Source organism: Microcaecilia unicolor, chromosome 7 (genome assembly GCF_901765095.1).
Source record: "Microcaecilia unicolor chromosome 7, aMicUni1.1, whole genome shotgun sequence".
Taxonomy (NCBI): Eukaryota; Metazoa; Chordata; class Amphibia; order Gymnophiona; family Siphonopidae; genus Microcaecilia; species Microcaecilia unicolor.
This window is the reverse complement of record NC_044037.1, coordinates 125,263,718-125,287,176: the sequence shown is the minus strand read 5'-3', so window position 1 is coordinate 125,287,176 and position 23,459 is coordinate 125,263,718. Positions and strand designations below refer to the sequence as shown.

General features: G+C 45.8%; 1 protein-coding gene across 1 annotated transcript in view; it reads left to right on the top strand.

Annotated features, from left to right (window-relative positions):
• Positions 1 to 23,459, top strand: part of PELO (pelota mRNA surveillance and ribosome rescue factor) — a 368,678-nt gene that overhangs the window by 81,330 nt on the left and 263,889 nt on the right. The window contains 2 exon segments of the mRNA XM_030210814.1: positions 21,467 to 21,527; positions 21,618 to 21,779. Of these exon segments, the coding sequence (XP_030066674.1) occupies positions 21,467 to 21,527; positions 21,618 to 21,779 (223 nt within the window).

The window sequence follows — 23,459 nt, the reverse complement described above, 5'->3', positions numbered from 1 at the left end:
TCTTGGTCCCCTCCTCTTTTCTATCTACACTTCTTCCTTTGGTTCATTAATCTCATCCCATGGCTTTTTCTACCATCTCTATGCTGATGACTCCCAAATCTACCTTTCTACCCCTGATAGCTCACCTTGCATCCAAACCAAAGCTTCAGCGTGCTTGTCTGACATTGCTGTCTGGATGTCTCAACGCCACCTGAAATTAAACAAAACCGAGCTTCTCATTTTTCCCTCCAAACCCACCTCCCCACTCCCCCCGTTTTCTATTTCTGTTGATGGCTCTCTCATTCTCCCTGTCTCCTCAGCTCGAAACCTTGGGGTCATCTTTGACTCTTCTCTCTCCTTCTCTGCTCGTATCCAGCAGATCGCCAAGACCTGTTGTTTCTTTCTTTACAACATCCGTAAAATCCGCCCCTTTCTTTCCGAGCACTCTACCAAAACCCTCATCCACACCCTTGTCACATCTCGTTTAGACTACTGCAATCTGCTTCTTGCTGGCCTCTCACTTAGTCACCTCTCCCCTCTCCAATCAGTTCAAAACTCTGCAACCCGTCTCATCTTCCGCCAGGGTCGCTTTACTCATACTACCCCTCTCCTCAAGTCGCTTCACTGGCTCCCTATCCGTTTTCGCATCCTGTTCAAACTTCTTCAACTAACCTATAAATGTACTCTCTCTACACTTCCCATGCACTCCGCTCCATGGATAAATCCTTCTTATCTGTTCCCTTCTCCACTACTGCCAACTCCAGACTTTGCGCCTTCTGTCTCGCTGCACCCTACACCTGGAATAAACTTCCTGAGCACCTACGTCTTGCCCCATCCTTGGCCACCTTTAAATCTAGACTGAAAGCCCACCTCTTTAACATTGCTTTTGACTCGTAACCACTCGCCTCCACCTATCCTCCTCTCCTCCTTCCTGTACACATTAATTGATTTGATTTGCTTACTTTATTTTTTGTCTATTAGATTGTAAGCACTTTGAGCAGGGACTGTCTTTCTTCTATGTTTGTGCAGCGCTGCGTACGCCTTGTAGCGCTATAGAAATGCTAAATAGTAGTAGTAGTAGTAGTAACTACCCTTCTCCATTGTGAATACTGCCCATTTAACCCCAATCTCTGTTTCCTATCGTTCAACCAGTTTTTAATCCACAATAGGACTTTTCCTCCTATCCCATGACCCTCCAATTTCCTCTGTAGCCTTTCATGAGGTACCTTGTCAAATGCCTTTTGAAAATCCAGATACACAATATCAACCGGCTCCTCTTTGTCCACATGTTTGTTTACTCCTTCAAAGAATTGAAGTAAATTGGTCAGGCAAGATTTCCCCACACAAAAGCCGTGCTGACTCGGTCTCAGTAATCCATGTCCTCGGATGTGCTCTGTAATTTTGTTTTTAATAATAGCCTCTACCATTTTCCCCGGCACCGACGTCAGACTCACCGGTCTATAATTTCCAGGATCTCCCCTGGGAGCCAGTGTAGTTTTTCTCTTAGGGGTTTGGTGCTTTCGTATTTCGTTTTTCCAAATATTAGTCTGGCTGCTGTATTTTGGGCATTTTGGAGTTTCATAATGATTTGTTCTTTGCATCAGGCATATATGGCATTGCAGTAATCTAGGTGGCTTAGCACCATTGATTGTACCAGGCTGTGGAATATTTCCCTTGGGAAGAAAGGTTTTACTCTTTTGAGTTTCCATATTGAGTGGAACATTTTCTTTGTTGTATTTTTCGCATGGCTTTCTAGTGTGAGATTTCGGTCAATTGTAACTCCGAGAATTTTCAGGCTGTCCGAAACAGGAAGGGTGTAGTCTGGGTTGTTTATGGTGGTGGGTTTGTTCGTGTTATATTGTGAAGAGAGGATGAGACATTGTGTTTTTTTCTGCGTTGAGTTTTAGTTGGAATGCATCCGCCCATGAATTCATTATTTGGAGGCTGTGTTTGATTTCATTTGTAATTTCAGTTAGATCATGTTTGAACGGGATGTAGATCGTGACATCGTCTGCGTAGATGTAAGGATTGAGGCCTTGGTTGGATAGCGATTTGGCTAGGGGTGTCATCATTAAGTTAAAAAAGGTTGGTGAGAGCTGTGATCCTTGGGGTACTCCACATTCAGGTTTCCATGGTGATGATGTGTTCGAATTTGATATCACTTGATATGTTCTTGCGGTTAGGAAGCCATTGATCCATCTAAGTACGCTTCCTCCAATCCCGAAGTATTCTAGGATGTTCAATAGTATTTGGTGGCTAACCATGTCGAACGCGCTGGACATGTCGAATTGTAGGAGAAGTACACTATTGCCAGTAGCAATTGTTTGTATGAATTTGGAGTGTGATTAGTACTGTTTCGGTGCTGTAGTTGCATCGAAATCCTGATTGTGATTCTTGTAGTATTGAGAATTTGTTTAAGTAGTCGGTAATTGTTTGGTTACCATACTTTCCATTAGCTTGACTGCCAGAGAAATGGATGCTACCGGGCGGTAGTTGGCTATGTCATTTGTTTTTTTCTTCGAGTCTTTAGGTATTGGGGTGAGTAGTATGTTTCCTTTATCCTTAGGGAAGAGTCCATGCTGTAACATGCAGTTTAGATGGAACGTGAGGTCAGTTATGAAGCGTTGAGGGGTGGATTTTATTAGGTTGTTGGGACCTATGTCCCGTTTGTATTGGGATTTGGTGAATCTGTTGATTGCTTGGGGACTGTTTCGTCAGTCAGTAGTTCGAAGTTTGTCCAGGTTCGGTCTGCTGGGTATTCGTCGGGGATTGGGTCCAGACAGTCCATGAAATTTTCATGGTCGGTGGTATTAAGTGGTAACGTGAATCGTAGTTTTATAATTTTCTCATTGAAGTATTTAGCAAGGTTGTCTGTTGATGAGGTGTCTGTGTTGGTTATGGTAACCAGCGTGGTATCTAGTAGTTTGTTCACGAGTTGGAAACGTTTATGCGCGTCTTTGTAGTCTGGCCCTATTTTGGTTTTGTAGTATGCCCTTTTGGTTTGTCTTATTGTATATTTGTATTTTCTTTGCATTTGTTTCCATGCGTTAAGTGTGTGTTCATCTTTCATTTTTTTCCATGCTTGTTCGAGCCTCCTAACTTGTGTTTTTAATTTTTTCAGTTCATCGTTAAACCAAGGTATCGAGGTGTGTCTTCGTGAGGTTCTTGTTTGTAATGGTGCAATTTTGTCTAATATGCGCCTGCATCTGTAGTCCCAATTTAGGAGGTAGTGTTTGGAGTCTGTTTGTGCTATCCATTCGTTCTTGTAGATCTGTTGCCAGAATGTTACAGGGTCAATTTGGCCTCTCGTGGTATAGGTTATGCGTTCTTGCTTGTGGTATGTGCCTTTTTTCCGCCATTGTAGGGCTAGGTTTAGTTTGAGGTGGTCTGACCATGGTATGTCTGTCCACTTTGTATCTGTTAGTATAAGGTTAAAGTCTGAGGACAGTTTGTGTGTGATGAGGTCGAGTGTGTGTCCTTTAACATGGGTAGCTTGCATATCAGGCCAGATGAAGTCCCATAGTTGGAGGAAATCCAGGCATTCACATCCATTGGCTGCATTGGGGTCTTCAAGGTGGAGGTTTATGTCCCCTATTATAAGTAGATTAGAGTTAGATACACAGGTATTTGATATGAAATCCATAAATTGTGGTTGGGATTCTTGCCAGTTACCTGGTGGTCTGTAAAACAAGACAACGTTTATGTGGTCAAGCAGGGTAGTACAGTGGATTCTAACTGAGGCGATTTCAAGTTTTGGTGTTATAGACTCAGCTGCTGTTGTTACGGTGAAGTGGGATCTATAGATTAGTGCTATGCCTCCCCCTCTTTTTTTCTTTCCTTGTCCAATGAGTGATTTTGTAGCCTGGGGGGCAAAGTTCTAAAATTATGGGGTCCTTATGATCGTGGATCCAGGTTTCGCTGATGAATAGTAGATCGAGATTGTGTGCCATGTTCCAGTCTGTTGTTGTTGTTGTTTTGTTGATTACTAATCTGGCGTTTATGTATCCCACTTGAATGTTTTGGTAGGGGTCAGTTGGGTTCGAGGTTGTGTTGATTTTTGTAAGTTGTCTATTCTCCTCTAGTGTGGGCTTATTGTGACCTTTCTTTCCTTTGTAGTGATTTTGTCCACGTATGGTAGTTCTTCCATTGTTTTGGTTGTTGTTATTCTGGTGAGGTGTATTGTATCTGGGTAGTCTGTTGAGCATGTGTATTGTGGGTATGTTGTTGGTGTCCGTGAGAGGGATGGTTAGTGTGCAGTGAGTTAGGGATAGTGAGTAAATTATTACGAGTAGTTTGGTGGTATTCATTTTGGTGTTATTTCGCTTTGGGTTGTTAAACGATCGGGCAAAATGCTGGCCCCTGTGTGCGGGGTCATTCTGTGGATGCAGATGAAATTGACATAACTAGGGAATTTGGCTTTAAAGAAACATCTGTCTGAGCCTTAGGATAAGACGTATTAGACCAGGTGGATCATGTGTAACACGTCTTTTTTCAGTCACTAGCTTATGTGCTTTATAAAAATCTTTTAATTTAAGAGGAAGTTTAACAAGGTAGATTGACTCTTCCGGCATTAGATTGACTCTTCCGGCATTAGCAACATTCCATAATCTCTTGACTCTGTATATTATGAAAATCAGAGCTGAACTTGGAGTGAAGGTTTCCAGAGCTGAGGAGGTTGAACTGGCACAGCAGTGGCACTCAGACAATTTCCAATCGGAGGATGAAAAGAAAGAGGCAAGAAAGAAATTTATAAATATTGCTGTAAACAAAGGAAGTTCTCATAGATCCAGAATTGCGTCAGAAATCTGTTCATGGCTCCCACGCTGCCGCTGCCGTCTTCACTATCCCGGCTGCGAGGTACCGCTGGCTGGCCTTCGCTGGTCGTTGACGACCACCGGCGGGAGCGCCCTCAAGTTCTCGTCCTCCCTCTCGTCTCGGTAGTTCCGCCAGCCTCGGCTCCTCTCGCACCGCCGTCAGACGGTCAATGGGTTGGCGGATGATGAGGCAATCCGGCGCTCAACTGTGTGTTTCCGCCTGCGAGGCACCGCTGGCTGGCCTTCGCTGGTCGTTGATGACCACCGGTGGGAGCGTCCTTAGGTTCTCGTCCTCCCTCTCATCTCGGCAGTTCCGCCGGCCTCGGCTCCTCTCGCACCGCCATCATCAGAGTGTTGGTGGGTTGACGGATGATGAGGCAAGCCGGCGCCCAACTGTGTGGTTCCGCCGCTGTCTCCACTGTCCCGACCGCGAGGTACCGCTGGCTGGCTTTCGCTGGTTGTTGGCGACCACCGGCAGGAGCGCACTCAGGTTTTTGTCCTCCCTCTTGTCTCGGCAGTTCCGTTGGTCTTGGCTCCTCTCACACCACCGTCATCAGAGGGTCGGTGGGTTGGCGGATGAGGAGGCAAGTCGGTGCCCAACCGCATGGTTCCTTGTTGGTGGAGGCTCTCGCTCCAGAGACATACATTTTTTTCTAAAACACCCAGATTGTTCTTAGCAGTTACCAGTAAACCATTACTTCCTCTTCTTTTCCGAGGTGTACAAAAAAAACCCCAAACAAACAAATAATTAGGAGGACATAGCTGATTTAAAATCACAGTATCATTCTTGGTTAGTCAGGATTCTGTGATGCACATTAAATCCAGCTTATAAGGGCATATTAAATAAAAAAAAATTGTTACTTTATTTCTTACAGAGCATGTATGAGTTTATAAACAGCTTGAGAATATGAAGGTGGACAAAGCTGTGGGGCCGGATGGGATGCATCCCAGGATACTGAGGGAGCTCTGAGATGTCCTGGTGGGACCTCTCAAAGATTTATTTAATAGATCTTTACAGACGGGAGATGTTCCGCGGGATTGGAGATGAGCGGATGTGGTTCTTCTTCACAAAAGTGGAGAAAGAGAAGAAGTGGAGAACTACAGACTGGTAAGTCTCACGGTGGTGGTAGGAAAAATAATGGAGTCGCTGCTAAAAGAAAAAATAGTTAACTTTCTAGAAGCCGATGGATTACAGGACCCGAGGCAACATGGCTTTACCAAAGGAAAATCTTTCCAAACGAATCCTATTGACTTCTTTGACTTTGACCAAAGAACTGGATGAAGGATGTGCCCTAGATGTAATCTACTTGGACTTCAGCAAAGCCTTTGATACGGTCCACCACAGAAGACTTGTGAATAAGCTGAAAGGGATCAACTTAGGACCGAAAGTGGTGAACTGGATAAGAAACTGGTTGACTGACAGGTGGCAGAGGGTGGTGGTAAATGGAATCCGCTTGGAGGAAAGAAAGGTGAGCAGTGGAGTTCCTCAGGGGTCGGTACTGGGGCCTATTCTGTTTAATATATTTGTGGGAGATATTGCTGAAGGGTTGGAAGGAAAGGTGTACCATTTTGCAGATGACACGAAAATAGCCAATAGAGTGGATACTTTTAAGACTTTAATGGACTCACCCCTATCTCCCTCTTCAATCTTAATGTTTCCCAATGCATTTATCGAATGTGAACCATACCCTACCACAATCACACCTTGTACTTGAGCACACTATGTATTTGTTCAGACTGGAACAGGCGACTGCTGCTACGGCACTATGTAAGCCAAATTGAGCCTGCAAATAGGTGGGAAAATGTGGGATACAAATGCAACAAACAAACAAAATACCCTGGAGGGAATAGAAACAATGAGAAGGGATCTACGAACCTTAGAATAATGGTTGAGGGTCTGGCTGTTAAAAATTTAATGCCAAGAAGTGTAGAGTGATGCACTTGGGGTGCAGAAACCCGAAAGAGAGATATTGAATAGGAGGGGAGAGATTAGTAAGTTCAACTTAGGAGAGAGACCTTGGGGTGTTGGTGTCTGAGGATCTGAAGGTGAAGAAACAATGCGACAAGGCGACGGCTGTGTCCAGAAGGATTATAGGCTGCATATAGAGGGGCATAACCAGCAGAAGAAAGGAGGTGTTGATGCCCCTCTACAAGTCGTTGGTGAGGCCCCACTTGGAGTATTGTGTTCAGTTTTGGAGGTCGTATCTTGCTAAAGATGTAAAAAGACTGTAAGCTGTGCAAAGAAAAGCTACAAAAATGGTATGGGATTTGTGTTGCAATCCGTACGAGGAGAGACTTGCTGTTAGGCTTCCCACGGACACACTAGGTTTGTGAGCCCTTGGACCACTGCGATGGAGCAGCAGTGGCAGGTAAAACCACCCCCAAACCAGCGACAAGGCAGAACAGGACTGGAACCCCGGACTGGAGTTGCAGCTGAGGCAAACAAGCTGGAACAGGCAGAGCAGGAAGACCTAGACTTCACCTGCGCTTGACCGCCGTTCCCCAGGAGTTGAGCCCCTGGGTGCAAGCGGCCAGCAGGACTTACAGAACAGGGCAGGAACTGGATACCAACAGGGTCTAGAATACACAAGGGAGGCTAGGCAGAATACTAGACTAGGACTCTCAGACAAACAATACCACACTAGGGAGAAAGCAGACAGGCTCAAGAACAAGGACTGAAAGCTGCCAGGCAGCCACTACGAAAAGAACACAGACAGGAAAGAGGACTGAAAGCTGCCACTAAGAAAGAAACACAGACAACCAAGAACTAGACAAGGAATACAGACCAGAAACAAGACTAGGAATCAAGCTTTAAAACCAAAGCTAAACTACACACAAACTAACTAGAACCAGACAAGGAACTCAGACTAGAAACTGGACTAGGCAGAAGTGAACAGAGCACACCAACATACCAGGGACCTTAGACGATGCAAAGGCAAACACAGAAGTTTCCAGGTGGTTAATAAAGCCCATCAGCAGCTGAAGTTCAGCTGCAGGAATCACAAGGCAGCCACGGGTGCTGTTCAGGCACAAACAAGAAAAGCAAGTCTGGCAGCGGACTGGGCTGAAGTCTGGAATGTGTGACAGTCTGTAGCAGCCACCGGTTCTGGCCACCAGAGGGCGAGGTGAGCACAGAGAAGGAAACAGTCACCATCGTGATAGTACCTCCTCCTCAAGGCCCCCTCAAACTCCACGGGGAATTCAGGTCTCCATGGGTAAGAATGGTCAAAACATGACCAGGGGTAGCTGGGCTGGAGCTTGAACAGGAGTCAAGACTGGAACCTGGACTGGCATCAGGACTGGCCCTCGGACTGGAATCAGGACTGGAACTCGCCTCTTGGCTGGAGCTGGAACTCAGAATGGGTTCAACATCTTGGCTGGAACTGGAACTTGGTTCAGCATCTTGGCTGAAACAGGAACTCTACTCCGACTCAGCTTCTAGGCTGGAACTGGGACTCGGTCTGGACTCAGCCTCTTGGCTGGATCTGGAACTCGGAGTGAACTCAGCATCTGGGCTGGAACTGGAACTTGGAGTGAACTCAGCATCTGGGCTGGAACTGGAACTTGGCATGAACTCAGCATCTTGGCTGGAACTGGAACTGTAACTCGACTTAGACTCAGCATCTTGGCTGGAACTGGAACTCGGCTTAGACTCAGCATCTTGGCTGGAACTGGAACTCGGCTTAGACTCAGCATCTTGGCTGGAACTGGAACTTGGACTAGACTCAGCATCTGGGCTGGAACTGGAACTCAGCTTGGACTTAGCCTCATGGCTGGAACTGGAACTCGGCATAGGCTCAGCCTCTAGGCTGGATCTGGAACTCAGACTGCACTCAGCATCTGGGCTGGAACTGGAACACAGAGTGGCCTCAGTATCTCGGCTGGCACTGGAACTCGGAGTGGACTCAGCATGAAGTGCCACTCAGACTGGAATCGGAGGCTCGGTTAGAAGCGCCACTCGGACCGGACTCCGAGGCTTGGCTGGAAGCGCCACTTGGACTGGAATCGGAGGCTCAGTTAGAAGCGCCACTCGGACAGGAATCCGAGTCTTGACTGGAAGCACCACTCGGACTGGACTCGGAGGCTTGGCAGGAAGCGCCACTTGGACTGGAATATTAAAGTGACTGAAATGCAGGGGGCCTGGGGAAAGGAAGAAGTGATATGCATCACCTTGAAAAGAGAAGACAGAACCTCTATCCACATACATGTCTACAGACCTCTGACACAATTAGAGCAGCTTGATAAAGATCGTGTTGCAGATGTCCAAATGTTGGGTAAGAAAGAGGAATTGCTGTTACTGGGAGAATTAAACCTTCTGGATGCGGACTGGAAAGTTCCATCTGCAGACTGAGACAAATATGGAGATCGTGAATGCCTTTCAAAGCTTTTCAAAGTGCTATACTCAGAGAAATGGTGACGGAACCCACAAAGAGCGACACTTGATCTGGGCAGTAGTGATCATGAAACTGTTTGGTTTGATATAACAGCTTAGAGGAGAGGGCAGCCACTCAAAACTCAAAGTCCTGGATTTCAAACATGCTGACTTCAGTAAATTGGGGGGTGTACCTGAAGAAAGACGTGATGGGATGGGAAGATATACAGTGGGGGAAATAAGTATTTGATCCCTTGCTGATTTTGTAAGTTTGCCCACTGACAAAGACATGAGCAGCCCATAATTGAATGGTAGGTTATTGGTAACAGTGAGAGATAGCACATCACAAATTAAATCCGGAAAATCACATTGTGGAAAGTATATGAATTTATTTGCATTCTGCAGAGGGAAATAAGTATTTAATCCCTCTGGCAAACAAGACCTAATACTTGGTGGCAAAACCCTTGTTGGCAAGCACAGCGGTCAGACGTCTTCTGTAGTTGATGATGAGGTTTGCACACATGTCAGGAGGAATTTTGGTCCACTCCTCTTTGCAGATCATCTCTAAATCATTAAGAGTTCTGGGCTGTCGCTTGGCAACTCGCAGCTTCAGCTCCCTCCATAAGTTTTCAATGGGATTAAGGTCTGGTGACTGGCTAGGCCACTCCATGACCCTAATGTGCTTCTTCCTGAGCCACTCCTTTGTTGCCTTGGCTGTATGTTTTGGGTCATTGTCGTGCTGGAAGACCCAGCCACGACCCATTTTTAAGGCCCTGGCGGAGGGAAGGAGGTTGTCACTCAGAATTGTACGGTACATGGCCCCATCCATTCTCCCATTGATGCGGTGAAGTAGTCCTGTGCCCTTAGCAGAGAAACACCCCCAAAACATAACATTTCCACCTCCATGCTTGACAGTGGGGACGGTGTTCTTTGGGTCATAGGCAGCATTTCTCTTCCTCCAAACACGGCGAGTTGAGTTCATGCCAAAGAGCTCAATTTTTGTCTCATCTGACCACAGCACCTTCTCCCAATCACTCTCGGCATCATCCAGGTGTTCACTGGCAAACTTCAGACGGGCCGTCACATGTGCCTTCCGGAGCAGGGGGACCTTGCGGGCACTGCAGGATTGCAATCCGTTATGTCGTAATGTGTTACCAATGGTTTTCGTGGTGACAGTGGTCCCAGCTGCCTTGAGATCATTGACAAGTTCCCCCTTGTAGTTGTAGGCTGATTTCTAACCTTCCTCATGATCAAGGATACCCCACGAGGTGAGATTTTGCGTGGAGCCCCAGATCTTTGTCGATTGACAGTCATTTTGTACTTCTTCCATTTTCTTACTATGGCACCAACAGTTGTCTCCTTCTCGCCCAGCGTCTTACTGATGGTTTTGTAGCCCATTCCAGCCTTGTGCAGGTGTATGATCTTGTCCCTGACATCCTTAGACAGCTCCTTGCTCTTGGCCATTTTGTAGAGGTTAGAGTCTGACTGATTCACTGAGTCTGTGGACAGGTGTCTTTCATACAGGTGACCATTGCCGACAGCTGTCTGTCATGCAGGTAACAAGTTGATTTGGAGCATCTACCTGGTCTGTAGGGGCCAGATCTCTTACTGGTTGGTGGGGGATCAAATACTTATTTCCCTCTGCAGAATGCAAATAAATTCATATACTTTCCACAATGTGATTTTCCGGATTTAATTTGTGATGTGCTATCTCTCACTGTTACCAATAACCTACCCTTCAATTATGGGCTGCTCATGTCTTTGTCAGTGGGCAAACTTACAAAATCAGCAAGGGATCAAATACTTATTTCCCCCACTGTACGACAAGTGGAAAGACAGCGGTCCAGGTTGAAAAGAGCTATTAGAATTACTACTGACCTTTACATGAGGAGAGTAAATAAAAGCAAGAGAAAAAGGAAATCGATATGGTTATCCAAACAAGTGACTGAGAAAATAAAGGCAAAAGAAAATTTACTGTACTATTTTTTCTTTCAACTTTTTTTTATTTCAATAGATAAAGCAGACTTTTTGTTGGCATTGGACTTTATATGTTTTTTGTGAGGATAACAGATTCCGGTTTGTATTTGGCAGGATAGGTATGGAATGTTAGCACCGAAACATAATTCTCAACAATGTCAAAGCCATTCCTGTGGAAAGTAAAGTAGATCTAAATCTTTTAATAATACATAGTAACATAGTAAGTGACGGCAGATAAAGACCTGTACGGTCCATCCAGTCTGCCCAACAAGAGGAGCACAGAAAAAAAATACCAGATGAAACTGAAAGAAGCCAAGAGGAAGATACGTCTGGCAAAAGCAGAGGCGGAAGAACAAATGGCTAGAAATGTAAGGAAGGGAGACAATGATTTTTTCAGGTATATTAGTGAAAGGAGGAAGGCTAAAAATGGAATTGTGAGATTGAAAGATGCTATGGATGGCTATGTGGAGAGCAATGAAAAAGCGAACATGCTGAAGTACTTCTGTGTTCACGGAAGAAAATACTGGAGAAGGACTACAATTGGCTGATAAAGGTACATATGTGAATGAAGTGAATATTGCACCACTCATGGAAGAACGTGTTTATGAACAACTTAAAAAATTGAAGGTGGACAAAGCCATGGGACCTGATGGGATCCATTCCAGGATGTTGAGGAAGCATAGAGAGGTTCTGGCAAGGCCTCTTAAAGATTTGTTTAATAAATCCTTGGAGATGGGAGAGGTTCCGCGGGATTGGAGAAGAACAGATGTGATCCCTCTTCACAAAAGTAACGACAGAGAAGAAGTGGGAAACTACAGGTTGGTAAGCCTCACTTTGGTTATTGGAAAAGTAATGGAAGCTTTGCTGAAGGAAAGGATAGTGAATTTCCTGGAATCCAATGAGTTACAAGATCCAAGCAATGTGGTTTTACCAAAGGTAACTCATTCCAAACGAATTTGCTTGAATTCTTTGACTGGGCGACCAGAGAATTGGATCGAGGATACTTGGATTTCAGCAAAGCCTTTGACATGGTTCCTCATTAGAGGCTCTTAAATAAAATTGACAGCTTGAAGTTAGGACCCACAGTGGTGAACTGGATTAGGAACTGGTTGACAGACAGATGCCAGAAGGTGATGGTCAATGGAATTCACTTGGAGGAAGGAAAGGTGAGTGGCAGAGTGCCTCAAGGCTCGGTGCTGGGGCCAATTCTGTTCAATATATTTGTGAGTGACATTGCCCAAGGTTTGCCTTTTTGTGGATAATACCAAGATTTGTGATAGAGTGCATACCCCGGAGGGAGTTTAAAGCATGAAAAGGGATCTGCAAAAGTTAGAAGAACGGTCTAATGTTAGGCAATTAAAATATAATGCAAAGAAGTGCAAAGTGATGCATTTGGGGAGTAGAAATCCAAGGGTGCCATAAGTCCTAGGAGGTGAGAGGCTGATGTGCACAGACAGGGAGAAGGATCTTGGAATGATGGTATCTGAGAATCTTAAAGCAACAACACAGTGTGACAAGGCGGTGGCTGTAGCCAGAAGGATGCTAGGTGCATCAAGAGAGGCATAATCAGCAGAAGAAAGGAGGTATTGATGCCCTTGTACAAATCACTAGTGAGGCCCCCACCTGGAATACTGTGTTCAGTTTTGGAGGCCGTATCTTGCTAAGGATGTAAAAAAGACTAGAAGTGGTCCAGAGAATGGCGACAAAGATGAGAATGGAAGACCTGAATATGTATAGCCAGTGGTGTGCTGGAGCTGGCTCGCAAGAGCCGGTTGTTAAATTTTTTACTATTTTGCGAGCCAGTTGTTATTCAGGGCGAGCCGGCTCTCCGCCCTCCCTCCCGCCTACTACAGGGTCCCATACCTGAAGAAGGCAACTGGTTGTCCAATGGATGCTTCGGGGCAGGCAGGAAAGATCCCCAGTCTTGCCTGCCCGCTGCCAGCGCTGATCCTCCCCCACTGCTGGATCGCTCTTTAAAAATGGCCATCGAGACTTTCAGCAGCGGCCTCGCGAGACTTCTGCTGAAGTCTTGCAGACCACCCTTGTAAGTCTCAGTGGCCATTTTGAAGAGCGATGCAGTAGCGCCGCGGGAGAGTCAGCGGCGGCAGCGGGCAGGAAAGTCTGGGGATATTTCCTGCCTGCCCAGAAGAATCAACAACCGACAATCACTGGGTATGGGTGGTTGGATGGGGGGCAGGGGAGAGAGGACAATCACTGGGTATGGGTGGCTGAGGGGGGGCAGGGGAGAGAGGACAGTCGCTGGGTATGGGTGACTGGAGGGGGCGGCAGGGGAGAGAGGACAGTTGCTGGGTATGGGTGGCTGGAAGGGGGGCAGGGGAGAGAAGACAATCGCTGTGTATGGGTGGTTGGAGGGGGAACAAGGGAGAGAGGACAATCGCTGGGTATGGGTGGCTGGAGGGGGGGCAGGGGAGAGAGGACAATCGCTGGGTATGGGTGGCTGGAGGGGGGGGCAGGGGAGAGAAGACAATCGCTGGGTATGGGTGGTTGGAGGGGGGCCAGGGGAGAGAGGACAATCGCTGGCGTGGGTGGTTGGAGGGGGGCCAGGGGAGAGAGGACAATCACTGGGTATGGGTGGCTGGAGGGGGGGCAGGGGAAAGAGGACAGTTGCTAGGTATGGGTGACTGGAGGGGGGGCAGGGGAGAGAGGACAGTCTCTGGGTATGGGTGGCTGGAAGGGGGGCAGGGGAGAGAAGACAATCGCTGTGTATGGGTGGTTGGAGGGGGGGACAAGGGAGAGAGGACAATCGCTGGGTATGGGTGGCTGGAGGGGGGGTATGGGAGAGGACAATCGCTGGGTATGGGTGGCTGTAGGGGGGGCAGGGGAGAGAAGACAATCGCTGGGTATGGGTGGCTGGAGGGGGGGCAGGGGAGAGAAGACAATCGCTGGGTATGGGTGGTTGGAGGGGGGCGAGGGAGGACAATCACTGGCGTGGGTGGTTGGAGAGGGGCAGGGGAGAGAGGACAGTCGCTGGCATGGGTGGCTGAAGGGGGGCAGGGGAGAGAAGACAATCGTTGGGTATGGGTGGTTGGGGGGGGCAGGGGAGAGAGGACAGTCGCTGGCATGGGTGGCTGAAGGGGGGCAGGGGAGAGAAGACAATCGTTGGGTATGGGTGGTTGGGGGGGGCAGGGGAGAGAGGACAATCGCTGGCATGGGTGGTTGGAGGGGGGGCAGGGGAGAGAGGACAATCGCTGGCATGGGTGGCTGGAGGGGGGCAGGGGAGAGAAGACAATCTCTGGGTATGGGTGGCTGGGGGGGGGGGCAGGGGAGAGTGGACAATCGCTGGTTATGGGTGGCTGGAGGGGGGCAGCGGAGAGAGGACAATCGCTGGGTATGGGTGGCTGGAGGGGGAGCAGGGGAGAGAGGACAATTGTATGCTGCGTATGCCTTGTAGCGCTATAGAAATGATAAGTAGTAGTAGTAAGTAGTAGGGAGAGAGGACAATTGCTGGGTATGGGTGGCTGGAGGGGAGGGCAGGGGAGTACATAAGTAATGCCATACTGGGAAAAGACCAAAGGTCTATCGAGCCCAGCATCCTGTCCCCGACAGCAGCCAATCCAGGTCAAGGGCACCTGGCAAGATACCCAAACATCCACCTGTTCAACTCCACTCATTATTTTATATACCTCTATCATGTCTCCCCTCAGCCGTCTCTTCTCCAAGCTGAGGACAATTGCTGGGTATGGGTGGCTGGAGGGGGGGACAAGGGAGAGAGGACAGTCGCTGGGTATGGGTGGCTGGAGGAGGGGCAGGGGAGAGGGGGCAATCGCTGGATATGGGTGGCTGGTGGGGGGGGGGCAGGGGAGCAAAGAGAATTGCTGGGTATGGGTGGCTGGAGGGGAGGGTTGCTGGACATGGGTGGATGGAGGAGAGGAGGGTTGCTGGACATGGGTGGATGGAGGAGAGGAAAGGGAGAGAAGAAATGCTGGACATGAATGGAGGGGAGGGAAGAGTGAGGAAGGAGATGAAATGAGGGAAAAGGAAGAGAGAAGAAAAACTGCACATGGATGAAGAAAATAGGCAGAAGCTGGATTCACTGGACAGTCAAGTCTGCGGAGGACCCCCTCCCTGCCCGTCTTCAAGTCTTTGCTTAAAGCCCACCTCTTCAATACTGCGTTCGGCACCTAACCCTTACCGTTCGGTGAATCCAGACTGCCCCAATTTGACTGCCCCTATCGGACCGACCGTTCACTTGTCTATTAGATTGTAAGCTCTTTGAGCAGGGACTGTCTCTCTTTGTTAAATTGTACAGCGCTGCGTAACCCTAGTAGCGCTCTAGAAATGTTAAGTAGTAGTAGTAGGACCCAGCTTTTACTTACGGATGCAGGGCAAGAAATGAAGAAGAAAGGCAGAAAGTAAAGAAATAAATGGAAAGGAAGCCCTGGCAACGGAGTTAAGAGGACAGATAGCAGCAGAATCGGATACTGGGCCAGCATAATCAGAAAAACAAAGTCACAAGACAACAAAGGTAGAAAAAAATAATTTTATTTTCATTATAGTGTTTGGAATTTGTCCACTTTGAGAATCAGGTGCTCAGCATTAAAAGTTTATATTTATTTATTTACTTATTTATGGCATTTTATCCCACATTAAACATGAATTAGATTGGAATCTGGGATAATGTAATTTTTTTTTCCTGGAGTAATGCATTGCCCCCCCCCCCCCCCCCCCCAAGGCTCTCTCCCCGGCTATAGCCAGCTCTGCAATTTGGTGGTGGTGGTGGGGGGGGGGGGGGGGGGGGCGCAGAAGTGGACCGGGGAAGAGAGCCTGTTGTTAAACATTTACCAGCATACCACTGTGTATAGCCTAGAGGAAAGAAGGGACAGGGGAGATAATGATACTCGATTCCATTCCGTTGCTTCTATACTGCTTAAATCGACCAAGGAATCAAAGTGGTTCACAAAAAATATACAGATTAATAGAAAGTTATCTTATTACCTATCAAACAAATAGGACTTCAAAGCCTTCCTGAACTTTAAGTATTTTTCAGTTCTACGAATGAAGACAGGAATAATATTCCAAATCTTACAAGATTGATAAGCAAAAGAACTGTCATGTATACTTTTATATCGCACATTTTTAACCGATGGAAAAAAGAGGTAGCACGAACTGTTGTTCTGTTAGAAGTGTAAGTTAATAGCTGACTATGAGAAAGTGGGCAAGCACCTGAAAAAAATCCTATAAACAGGCCACTTTAAATTCCACCCACGCTTTCACCAGCAACCAATGAAATTCTCATGTTTCGTACAGCCAAATATCAATCTGGCTGCAGTGTTCTGTAACAGTTGTAGTCTATATTCAATAGCTTTTGATGTATACCAGCATACAGAACACTGCAGTAATCAATCTGTGAGAGAATTATTATCTGCACTATCACACAAAACTGTTCTGGAAAAAAAAAGAAAAATCGCACTGCCCGTAACTGACGTAAATTAAAGAAAATTCTTTTACATAGAGAATTTACCTGATTTTTCATATTCAATTGTGTATCAAGTACTACTCCTAATACCCTTGAAGTTTCAAACTTTAGGTTCTCTCCTGAGTTTATTGTAATGGTCCTTGGCATAGCCCACAAAAGTAAAGTAATTTCATTTTATCTGTATTAAGATTTAAATAATTTTCAAATGCCCAATTTCATATTTTTTATATAGTCCTGTATCAGTTTATAACCCTTTTCAAGACCTGAAATAATAGGCACTAGTATAAAAATATCATCTGAATAGGAAGAGATGTAATATATGGAAGAATTCATATAAAATCCCAATGAACTCATGAAAATATTAAATAAAACTGGGGATAAAGGCGAGCCCTGTGGGACTCCACACCTACATGACCAATTCTAGAAAAAGCATTACCCTTTTTAACTCTATATCTTCTGTCTTTCAAAAAATTCTGAAACCAATCAAGGATTTCCCCTAGAAACTCCAAATTCACCTAGCGTACACAATAATACAGTATGGTCCATGGCATTAAATGTACCTGAAATATCAAATTGAAGTAAAACTGATGGTGTTTTTTTGACTTAATAATAGTTTCACTCTTGACACTAAAGCTACGAATAAAGTCTCTGTATTATGCATAGGCCTAAAGCCATATTGTGCATCATACAAACACTGAAAAACTTCTAAAAAAGACATTGTTTGAATTGCAACCAATGATTCAACAAACTTGGTCATCCATGGTATACTTGCTATAGGATGAAAATTAGAGGGAACCGTTAGATCTGCTCCCTCCAATTTTGGAACTTGTGTTAAAATTCTTTCTCCCAATTCGGAGGGAAACAGACCTTCCCTAAGCATTGTATTAAAAATGGTCAACCAACTTATAACTTCCTTAGGGACATTCTTCAACAAATAAGGGCTAAAATCGAGCAAACAAGATTTCTTAGCGAGAGAATTCAATTTGACTGATACCTGAATTCAAAAATGCGTGGGATAAACATAAAGGAATCCTGTTCAGAAGGAATGGATCCTCAGAAGCTTAGCAGAGATTGGGTGGCAGAGCCGGTAGGGGCGGGGCTAGTGGTTGGGAGGCGTGGCTAGTGCTGGGCAGACTTCTACGGTCTGTGCCCTGAAAATGGCAGATACAAATCAAGGTCAGGTATACACAAAAAGTAGCACATATGAGTTTATCTTGTTGGTCAGACTGGATGGACCGTGCAGGTCTTTCTCTGCCGTCATCTACTATGTTACTATCCGCCTTATTTTCGAAAGTGATGGGCGCCCAGATTTTTGACCCAAATCGGGAGATGGGAGATGGTAAATGGGAGCCCTCCAAACCGCCCCCCAAACCCACTGTACCCACATCTAGGTGCCCCCCCTTCAGCCATAAGTGCTATGGTAATGGTGTAGAGTTGTGGGGAGTGGGTTTTGGGGGGGATTTGGGGGGCTCAGCACCCAAGGTAAGGGAGCTATGGACTTCAGAGGTAGTTAACTTTAGTTTTTTAATTGTTATAAGTGCCCCCTAGGGTGCCCGGTTGGTGTCCTGGCATGTGAGGGGGGACCAGTGCACTACGAATCCTGGCCCCTCCCACGACCCAATGTTCGTTTTTGAGATGGGCGCCTTCGGTTTCCATTATCGCTAAAAACCGATAGCGCCCAGCTCAAATCCGCACAAATCCGATGCATTTGGCTGGCACAAACCGTAGTATCGGAAAAAAGATGGACGTCCATTTTTTTCCAAAATACGGTTTGCCCCGCCCCTTCACATACCCGTTCTCGGAGATAGACGCCCATGCAGATGGGCGTTCGCATTCGATTATGCCCCTATAGCTTATTTTCGAAAGGAAAGGACGCCCATCTTCCGACACAAATCAGGAGATGGGCGTCCTTCTCCCGAGGTTGCCCAAATTGGCATAATCGAAAGCCGATTTTTTTGCGACCTCAACTGCTTTCCGTTGTGGGGATGACCAATGGTCATGGGGGCGTGTCGGCAGTGTACCGAAGGCGGGACGGGGGAATGGTTAAGAGATGGGCATCCTTGGCCGATAATGGAAAAAAGAAGGGCGTCCCTCACGAGCATTTGGTCGACTTTACTTGGTCCCTTTTTTTTCACGACCAAGCCTTGAAAAGGTGCGTGAACTGACCAGATGACCACCGGAGGGAATCGGGGATGACCTCCCCTTACTCCCCCAGTGGTCACCAACCTCCTCCCACCCTAAAAAATAAAATTAAAAAACATTTTTTCCAGCCTCTATGCCAGCCTCAAATGTCATACCCAGCTCCATGACAGCAGTATGCAGGTCCCTGGAGCAGTTTTTAGGGGGTGCAGTACACTTAAGGCAGGCGGACCCAGGCCCATCCCCCCTCCCATCTGTTACACTTGTGGTGGTAAATGTGAGCCCTCCAAAACCCATTGGAAACCCACTGTACCCACATGTAGGTGCCCCCCTTCATCCCTAAGGGCTATGGTAGTGGTGTATAGTTGTGGGGAGTGGGTTTTAGGGGGGTTTGGGGGGCTCAGTACCCAAGGTAAGGGAGCTATGCACCTGGGAGCAATTTGTGAAGTCCACTGCAGTGCCCCCTAGGGTGCCCGGTTGGTATCCTGGCATGTGAGGAAGACCAGTGCACTACGAATGCTGGCTCCTCCCACGACCAAAGGGCTTGGATTTGGTCGTTTTTGAGATGGGTGTCCTCGGTTTCCATTATGGCCAAAAACCGGGGACGACCATCTCTAAGGTCAACCTAAATGTTGAGATTTGGACGTCCCCGACCGTATTATCGAAACGAAAGATGGACGTCCATCTTGTTTCGATAATACTGTCTTCCCTGCCCCTTCGCCGGAACGTCCTTAGAGATGGACACCCGTAGAGATGGTCGTCCCCGTTCGATTATGCCCCTCCATGTTACCTCACTCTCCTGAATGATTTGAAATGATGTCTATATTTGATTAAGTGGAATATCCCTAAGAGGGATCTCTTCATTTCTTCACTCGATATTACATGCAGTAACTATATCTGATAAGGAAGTTCTAATTTTTTCCAATTTATCTACAAAGTATTTTGCCAATTCCTTTGCTGATGGATGCTGTGTTTCAGGAATCACATTTATTATTGCAGTATTAGTAAGGCTATTAAATATCCCAAAAAGCATTTTTGGATTAAAATTATTTTCACCTACTGTCTATAATATAGTCTCTTAGCTTTCACAATCACTAATAGGTAAGTTTTAATAGAAAGCCGCCATGCTTTTTCTTGCCTGAGGATCTTTCGACTTAATCCAGGCCCTTTCTATCTTTCTATAACTTCTTTTCAGTTCTCTTAATTGGTCTGAATATCATGCAGTCTTACGTTTCCTTGTTTAAATACTTGAAAGGTATTAATATAAAACAAATCTATTCCAGAGAATGGGAAACAGTAAAACTAGAGGACAGGAACTGAAGTTGCAGGGTGGTAAACTTAGGAGTAATGTCAGGAAATTCTTTTTCATGGAGAGGGTGGTTGATGCCTGTAATGCCCTCCCAAGGGAGGTGGTAGAGACAAAAACACGACAGAATTCAAAGGCGTGGGATGTGGAGGAGTGGCCTAGTGGTTAGGGTGGTGAACTTTGGTCCTGGGGAACTGAGGAACTGAGTTCGATTCCCGGCACAGGCAGATCCTTGTGACTCTGGGCAAGTCACTTAACCCTCCATTGCCTGCCGCATTGAGCATTGCCTGCCGCATTGAGCCTGCCATGAGTGGGAAAGTGCGGGGTACAAATGTAACAAAAATAAATAAAAAACACAGAGGATCTCTATTTAGAAAATGGATGGTATTAAAAAACAAAACAAAACCCTTAAATGGCTGCATGTGTGTGGACAAGAGTGACGCTTGGATGGCTACTCCAGCTGTGAAGAACTAAGACCAGTGCCAAGCAGACTTTGTAGGTCTGTGTTCTGTATATGTCAATCTAGTTTAGGATGGGCTGCAAAGGACTTCAACTGCAAATTCAGAAGCTGGAATCGAGGACAGTGCTGGGCAGACTTTTATATTCTGGGAGTGGGCTTGGATGGCAACTCCAGTAGTTGGAATATAAGAACAGGGTGGACTTCTACAGTCTATGTCCCAGAAACACCAAAGAAAGACTATGATCAAGTATATAATATCACTTTCATTGTTGATTTAATCATGAATTGATAATGAGTGTGACTGTTGGGCAGACCGGATGGACAGTTAAAGTCTTTATCTGCTGTCAATTACTGTGTTACTATTTCATGTCATTGGCAAATGAAAGCAGGCAGCATTTCATTTGCCAATGACAGATTTGGCAGCAACAGCTCCCCTTCCCCACCCCTCACACACACATACAAACACACTCCCCGTAGGCTCACCCCCCAGACTACCTGAATCCCTGATGGTCCCTAGTTAGGTGAAAGGTCACGACTGCCTTTTTGGATGTGACTGCAGCCATAGGTGGTATTCAGTTAGGTTTAGGGGTGGGGCAATGGAGGGAGGGGACCACAGGAAAGTTGAGGAGGGTTGTCTGCTCTTTGCAGCCTGGCTGGAGGGAGAAGCTTGAGAAGAAGGCCCTGGAAATTTTTGTTTTGTGTCATCTCCTGTGACAACAAAGGAGGGGACACTCCCAAACAAATCAAACATTCCCCTAAACAACATTAGGAATGGCAAGAAACAAAAATTTCCTTGGTGTCCATCCCTATTTTATAACGGCACATAGGTGCATACTGTTTCCTTTTATACAATAGGTGCAACATATGTGCTTTCCCTGCCTAGGCACCCTGTTATAGAATTACCCTCAAAGTGATTATGCACAGAAGACCATTGGTACAGTAATGCTGTCAGTTAGTGACGTTTGTTCTTTCTTCCTGACAGGCTCTGGATAGGTTTTATGAGCAGGTCATGCAGGGGATCCTGAGGCACATAAACTTTGATGGTAAGATGCTGCACCACTTACTTGTCTCTCTGTGATTTTCTCTCCCTCTTTATCCCATTTCTAATTGGTTTAATATACTTTCCCCTTTAGTGGTCAAGTGTGTGCTAATAGCCAGTCCAGGATTTGTCAGAGAACAGTTCTATGATTACATGTTTCAGCAAGCTGTGAAAATGGATAACAAGTTGCTCTTGGAAAATCGTTCCAAATTTGTGCAAGTCCATTCCTCCTCTGGGCACAAGTATTCCTTAAAAGGTACTCCTCTCCTTTTTCTCTTTCTGTAGTTAAAAGTGTTTCTTAAAAGTACTGTTAGATATTAACCATTAACAAATATATGCTTTTTTCTGGTATTATATTTCAAAAATGTGCCAAAGCTCATTTTAAGAGGCATATTTTCAAAGCAGTTAGCCTTCCAAAGTTCCATAGAAACCTATGGAACTTTGGAAGGCTAAGTGCTTTGAAAATATGCCTCTTTGTGATGTAGTACATCAACCTTTTCCTGCCAACATCCTTTGTTGTGGGGATTTAAAGACAACCAAAATAGCCAGTACAAAGAGCTGGCTCTGGTAAAAATAAGACATGGGCTTGAGTAAGAGCAGCAACAGCTGGTGAGAGCAATTATCCATTGGTAGATAGGGGAGAGAAGCTTTGGGAAAGGGAAAGAGGATGGGATTTGATATACCGCCTCTCTGTGGGTACAATAAAAGCGGTTTACATATTATATACAGATTCTTACTTTGTACTTGGAGCAATGGAAGTTTAAATGACTTGCCCATAGTCAAAAGAAGTTGCAGTGGGAATTGAACCCAGTTCCCCTGGCTCTCAGGCCACTGTAGTAATCATTAGGCTACTTATACAGTTAAAAGGATAAGAGATGCAAAGGGATGTGTGGGGGTTGAGAAACCTGGAGGGATGCATATAATGGATGGAGAAGAGAGGCGAAGGTCTGCAGGTGAGAAAAATACAGGGCTTTATGTTTTATGGGGAGGAATAGAGAAAAGGAGACACACAAGGTTATATTGTTTTCCAAATTTCCAAGGAAGAGACAGCAGACTCTGACTTGTGTAAGACCAAATTAAAGAGAATGCAGAAGAGCTTACAGGTAGAGAATAGTTAATTATCCAGAAACATATTGACAGAGTACAATATGACTTGGGCACACACATTCGGGCATTGGAAAAAAATACAATGAGACAGAGTAGCAGTAGGTTGTAGGTCAAAAACTTAAGTGTACAACCAGGTCTGAAGGACTTTTTAGAAAAAGGAATAAGTATAGCCAGAACTCAGAGTTCCAAAGTGAAGGCGTCAGATACCTAAAAGCAGAACGGTATGTCAATTCAAGATGGATCCTTTTGGGAGAAGAAAATCTTTTGGCTCTGATTCCAAGATCTTATAGAAGCAACAGTAGGTAACTCTTGTCTAAGAATGGGTGAATTATTTGGGAAAGATTTGCTGCTTCTTCTGTGATGGGTGCTTAGGGATATCTGGGATGGGTGAGTAATGTTTTTGGGGGGAATGTGCAGATTGTGATGGGGGAGGAGGCTAGAATGGTTTGCCACAAACGTTTTTGTTTTGGTTTGTTTTTTATTGTTTTGTTTGTTTGTATTTTTTGAGAGGTATATTTATTTACAAACTCCAAGTTCGCAAAACAGCATGTAAAACCAAAACATCTTCAAAGCAGACATAATGAATATTGAGCATTACAGACACCGTTGATTTGCAAACTTTGTTTATAATACCCCTGTTTTCTGACAACCCCACTCTCACCTCCATAGATGTCAGCACTGGGGTAGCCACAGGTGCCACATGTGGCATCCCCAAACATTTCTTACTGCTGTAGCCATTGAGCAATTGCTCTGCCTCCTTCTCCATCTTCAACAATCAACCTGGTTGAGCATCCCCTCTCTCTTCACTGCCTCCTTCCCGTGATTCAGT